Here is a 6,557-nt window from a genome sequence, read left to right on the forward strand (position 1 = left end):
CCATATTGCTTCAAAAATGGCTAAACATGACTTCGGAGTTTTTCCAAACGTCGTACTTTTACGAACTCCTCTCAGGGCGTTGGCCCTAAAAAGCTGAAATTTGGTGAAAATGCTACTGAGGAGTGGGACATCAAAAGTTATCCAAATTACATTGATACCTGTCACGGTCTCTGTGCGGCGAAGCCGCAAACTGTAGCTAGAATTTCAGAAATCTCCCATATTTAAAATTTCTGCCGTTTGCGCAGATAAAGTCCGAATTGCGTCAAATTAGAATCAGTTGTTAAACTCTTTGCCCTAAACCTACTTGAAGTGAAATAAATTCATTTGGCGCCACAGCGCCCCCTACAGATTTTATATGGAGGTTAAATGTTTAGTTTTGCGAAATTATATGAAATTTGACACACAACTCAATTTTGGCATCCCCATCAAAAAAGTCAATGAGACCCATGTCATAATTGTTATGGCGTTGCCGTAACGATGACCGAAACCTTTCATGTTATTCCAATGGGGAAATCGCCAGAACATGTTTACACTTTAGACTTTCACAAACTCCTCCCAGGGCGTTAGACATATTAACCTGAAATTTGGTGAGACTCATCTTCAGGACCATCAAAAGTTATCCACATTTTCATTCAAAGAGTCACGGTGTCTGTGCGGCAAAGCCGCACATTTTGCCAAGAATTCAAAATAAAATAGCTTTTTGATGGTAAAACAAAGGGGAGAAGATGTGACAGCGTCACAGATTCAGCAGTAGGCGTAATAAAAGGACAATTGGGGCGCGTTAGCGCCCCCTCCTCTTGCGGCGTGGCGAGGGCCGATCATTGCCGCTTGCGGCTATATTTATTATTATTTTAGTACTAGTCTAAAAGTCAGTGATTATTTTTTTCAATTAGACGACTAGTCCAATAATGAATGATCAATCAATCAATTATGATTTGATTATCGTTTGTAGATGGTTTATCACGATTAGCTGATTCATCGTTACTGTCCCACAAGAGCGATGAGGCCTGTCCCATGGACCTGTCCCATGGGCCTGTCCCATGAGGCCTGTCCCATGAGGCCTGTCCCATGAGGCCTGTCCCATGAGGCCTGTCCCATGGACCTGTCCCATGGGCCTGTCCCTGTCCCATGGGCCTGTCCCATGGACCTGTCCCCCTCCCAAAGCTCTGGTCACACTCACAGAGCTCAGGGAGACTGCCCACTGTGGCGCCCCCTAGTGCCTGCTCCAGAGACTGCAGCTCCATCTGAACGTACACGTCCTCCCTGCTCTCCGCTGAGTCCTGAGGAGCCCTGGAAGAGACCAGGACGGGGACACACAGCTCCCCTGCAAACACAAAGGATTATGGGTAAGGTCACGATGAGGCTGGACGGAGTCAGGGGGTTCGAAGGTTCTGTAGATCTCAAATCCCACAGTAAAATTAAATTTCATGGTGCGATTAAGGCTGTTTAGTTTATGTCCGCTGGAAGTAATGACACAAACCACTGACTTAAGTATTCACTCGCAACAAACCAGAACAGACTTTGATTTCTTCCCCATTAGCAGTGGCGTACCCCAGGGTAGTGTTACGGACCCAACCCTGTTTATTCTCGTTTTTAACAACTTATTGACTGCTTTGGGAAAACGTATCTTTGTCATTAGCTCAAAGTCTTTAAAGTGCCAAAGTCTTAAAAAAAAAACACTCAAAAACTCATCTAATGTCACCATTTTTTTTATTTGACGAATAAAAATAGATGAGAGCAACTTTATTTTGTTGAATTAAATCTTTGAATAGCTTTTCTCAGCGCTCCTCTGTTTTAAACTAAATGTCATGTTTATTTATGTTATTTCTTTGTGCAGTGGTTTAAATAATGAATGATTTTTTTTTTTTTTTTAAACTTCCTATAAGTTATCTGTCCTTTTCCTCTGTTTCTACCTGCATTGCAACAATGAAAATCCCCAAGTGTGGACAATAAATGATTATCTTCTCTTATCTTAATGCATCTTTTCTCATTCTGTGAAGCACTTTCACTTTCCAACTTTCCTCATCTTGACCGTCCATCAAGACGAGTGTCCTAAAAGAAATTACCCCGGGGAAGATCTAAGACGAGGTGTAATGTCTGAAGTGCTCGAGCAGAGGAACGTCTCAGCATCTTTGACTGATTCAAACCAACAAAACCCTCAAATGAGTCCTACTTCTCTCTGTTTACGCTGCATAACGCTGCAGACTCTCTCACACAGACACGCTTTGTGCTGGACAGACTGTGCTGACTCCGAGTTGGGACACAAAACCAGGATTTAGTCCCCGCACCAGCCCTGGGTCCTGCCCTCGGCCCCTGTGCGACGTTGACTGACTGAATGAAGTCATGTGGTCCGTAAACGTCCCCCCTGAGGACAAAGAGGTGCAGTTTCACAGGTTCGGGCTGAAACACGGAGCTTTGTGTGACACAGAGGTGAAATAATGAGCTCTGATTGGCTCCTGTGTTTACAAACTGAACAGGCTTCTATTCACAGCCCCGCACACTGGACCATAGTGGGGTTTAGTGCCCCCAAAACGCACCTATGACCCGCCCCCACCTCTGTGTCCCCGAAAATGAGCCCTGCTGCTCCAGAATAATGCAGTGATTGTGAGGGCCAGACTTTTGTGAGTCCATGGACAAAAACAAAATATTACTCCATTCCTTCTAGAGAAAATCTAATAAATAAAGTTATTAATAATAGGTGTAAAAGGAGGTATCAATAAGAACCTTCTCCAACATTTATCTGTAAATGTTGCAAAATGAAGCAAGACATTTCAGCTTTTAGATTTATACGTCCCAAATTTGGACAGATTTGGTCATTTTTCCACATAAGACGCCTTATTTAAAGATGAGAAATAGGGCTGCTATGATTAATAAACTAATCGTGACTAATCGACTATAATGTATGAAATAATTGTAATTGTATCTTTGATAATGGTTCTCGTTATCTGGACTGTACTAACTAAAATAACTCTTATAAAAAAGACAATGGAATCATTCAACCTAAACATCTAAAAAGAATAAACAATTTCTGATTTTCATCAAAAATACTTCAATTGTAAATATCCTCTATCTAGAAGCCACAATCACCATATTTCCACCTTTATTTAATTAAAATACTGGAAATAAAAAGGCAATGAATTAATTATTTAATTGATGTAGCATAATTAAATGCCATGACTTAATTCAAATAATTAAATATGCCAATCATTATCTACATACATTATGAAAGTATTAAATGTGTCAATAAAAAAGAACAGAAACACTTCAAGAATCATTTCAGAGATCTATGTATTGATTTCCTTCCGTTCAGACGGTTTTGGGATTTGCAGAGCGGCTCTTCTCAAAACAAAAGCTTCCCGCGCAGTTCCCACCGAGAGGCCCCGTCTAACACAACACTCTGGGGCCCAAACAGAGACCAGGGATGTGGAATAAGAATATCTGGGGCTGTAGTGATAGAAAAGAAAACGAAAACAGGGAATTTTTGTAAAAGGGAAGATTAAACTCATTAAACCCGAATCTTCAGCTCACTCCTCCTTCTCCTTGAAGCTGCTGCCTCGTCTAGATCCTTGTCATCCAAATAAAAGTACTATTTATATCTTTGATCTGAGCATAAATCTGACCCAAACTGTTCTCAAAAGACCAAAACTGCACAGGAGTTCATGCAAAAACAACTACTTCTACAGAAAAGTGTGAGGAAATGTGGAAAATGTGTAAAAAGGCAGATCAAACTCATGATTCACTAACAAGTCTTCAGCTCACTTCATGTCATTTTGTCATTTTAAATCCTTCAACTAAAAAGATAAACACATTTTAGTCGACATAGGTTAGTTAATCTTGCACGTCTGCACGAGGCGACCTGCAGGAGAGTGAGAGGTGTGAAACAGGGACCTCTGTGTCATCTGAAGGTCAAAGGTTAATTAAACATATGAAACGCTGAGAAACAAGAGGAACCATGAACCTACAGAGAAGAGTTCAGTCTCATTAGAACTAATTCAGTTCAATATAGTTTGACTTCAGCTGTTGTTGTTATTGTTTTATGGCAGTTGGCATCCAAGTGTTGCATTACCGCCAGACTTTATTCTTCAGACTTTGTTGTATTCTTTAGAAGTTCAGCTGAACTTTGACTCATGAGATCCATGACGTCATATAAGCTTCAAACTTATCAAAGGACAAACGTGCACGCGCACATGTACTGACCGTGCGCGTTCCTGCCGCTCAGCAGTGGCGCGTGCACCTGCAGGGGGGCCCACAGGTCCGGGTCCAGGTCCACGGTGTAGTCCAGGCGCGCGGCGCTCACGGGTCCGGGCTCGTGGTTCTCTCTGGCCCCGTGGAGCGCGCGCCCCACGACCTCCTCTGCGAGCCGCTCCGTGCACGCGCACAGGTACACGGCAGCAAACTCACGCACGCGCACAGACACGCGGGTGTCCACCATCCACCTGAAGAAGCGGCCCACGGAGAGCGCGAGCCCGCAGCAGGAGGACCTGCTCCGCGTGCGCGTGTCGCCTCTCATACAGTGGAGCGTCACCGCGCGCACCGCTGCCGCGACGCACCGCTCCGCGAGACCTCTGCCCAGAACGATCCGCATCGCGCTCTGCGCCTCCAGGCGCGTGCACCGCCGGTGGACCGCGCTCAGTCTCTGCGCTTCGCGCGCAATCCGCATCAGCGGGTTTCTGAGCATCACGGACAGCCGCCGCACCGCGTCTCCGGTAAACGCATCCCAGCCGCACACGCGCCGCACCACCTCACGCAGCTCGTTCGCGCTCCAGGGAAACTCCTCGAGCTCCGGCAGCCGCGGCAGAGACTGGAGCAGGTCCTCGTGGAACCAACTGCCGCTCCGCGCGTCCCAACTGCCGCCGCCGCTGCTGCTGACGGAGCCGCGGCTCGCGCTCCTGCGCACGTGGCCCGGCTCCAGGATGCTCATGGTCCAGATCTGGACTCCAGACTGAGCTCCAGGACCAGGTCCCATGGTCCACAGAGCAAAGCACGCCCCCCGGGGCCCCCGGAAGTCCCGCGCTGATGTCAGAGATCTAGAGTCACAACTAACTCACTGTTCATCAAATACACTACGAAACGTCTGAGGAATAAAGTCTGGCGGTAATGCAACACTCGGATGCCAACCGCCATAAAACAACAACAACAACAACAACAACAAATACACAAGTAATCACACTTTTACAACTTTGACAAGTTATTTATTTAAATGCTGTAACTATGAACAAGTGTAAACAGGAGTCACTTTTACAGATTCAAACTTTAATGAAGCTCAGATCAGAGACTGTAGAAAGTTTATTTATGCGCTTCACAGCCTGACCACTAGAGGTCAGCCTTACACTAATGTCCTAACAGACAGAATAACTCAAGTCTGTGCTCTAGTTATTAAATGAGTTAAATAAATAGCAGAGACATCAGCAGTGAGCCAGCTCACACAAACGGACTGTTACAAAAGATAAAAGCTGCTCCAGCGGGAAACGGTTTACAAAAGCTCAACTGCAGCTGTACAAAAACTGAGAGGAGCAGAACTCGACCTGAGCTGTCATTGTTCTGAGCACTGTCTATGAAACATTATTAACACCAAATAAAACGGACAATGTTCTACGTCAGTTGATGGTTCAAGTTTGTTCTCACATGGCACATTTGACAGGTCCATATTATGTATTATTTACAGCTTCTGAGCTACTTTGACACCTTATACACAACAACCTTATGTGATAATGCTGCATTATGTGATAATTAAACAAAATGTAATCAAATCGTCACTTCATTAAGTCATCAAACCCCATTTTGTAATAACCTGCCACATTATGCAATAAACCAGTCTTGTTTACATATTATTACCAGAACAATACCAACGATTGTTCCTGGAGCTTCACTGGGTTAGAGATAGTGAGTATTAATTATGAAGCCAGAAGATAACCCTGTTATTGATTAGCATGGGATTTCCATCCTATTAACATGTTATTACTGTAATGTCATTCATATCAGTCATTACAAAGTCTTCACTGATCAGGATCAAACTCTTTGTTACATTTATCAGATACAATTTTGGGGGAAAGCAATATATGACACACAGTTTGTAATAGTCTGTCTCAAAATGTAATTTTGTAATATTACATAATGTGGCTAATTAATACAAATGCGCTGTTATAACATGACATGGAACTATTACATTTCCGATAATTATTACATAATGTGGCATGTACATTGATATTTCACAATATAAACTATAAACTGACTGAGCCTTCCAGCAGAGGGCGCAAGACTGTGTTACAATGGAGTTTTAAAACACGTTGCCACCTAATGACATCACAGGGTGGATCCAAGCATTTTGAGCCCTCGCTCATGAACCAGATGATGATGTCACTGCATCGTAACATGGCCCAACATTCAAAAAGGGGAATTTAACACAATACAGGAGGTTAAGTGTTGCTTGTTGGTGAATGCACTGGCACACATGGCACACATGGCACTGGCACACATGGCACACATGGCACTGGCACACATGGCACACAGGGCACACAGGGCACACAGGGCACACATGGCACTGGCACACATGGCAC

At 44.2% G+C, this 6,557-nt stretch overlaps 1 protein-coding gene across 1 annotated transcript in view; it reads right to left on the reverse strand.

Annotated features, from left to right (window-relative positions):
* LOC140380743 (ankyrin repeat and BTB/POZ domain-containing protein 2-like) overlaps positions 1–5,002 on the reverse strand; it is a 41,434-nt gene extending 36,432 nt beyond the window's left edge. The window contains exons 1-2 of the mRNA XM_072464648.1: positions 4,198–5,002; positions 1,181–1,324 (exon numbers count right to left, since the gene is read on the reverse strand). Of these exons, the coding sequence (XP_072320749.1) occupies positions 1,181–1,324; positions 4,198–4,966 (913 nt within the window). The 5' untranslated portion in view covers positions 4,967–5,002. The remainder of the gene's footprint in view (positions 1–1,180; positions 1,325–4,197) is intronic.
* Between the last annotated feature and the right edge of the window lie 1,555 nt (positions 5,003–6,557).

This window comes from Eucyclogobius newberryi, unplaced genomic scaffold (genome assembly GCF_026437365.1).
Source record: "Eucyclogobius newberryi isolate DKJ021-1_F unplaced genomic scaffold, fEucNew1.0.hap1 SCAF_5, whole genome shotgun sequence".
Classification (NCBI taxonomy): Eukaryota; Metazoa; Chordata; class Actinopteri; order Gobiiformes; family Gobiidae; genus Eucyclogobius; species Eucyclogobius newberryi.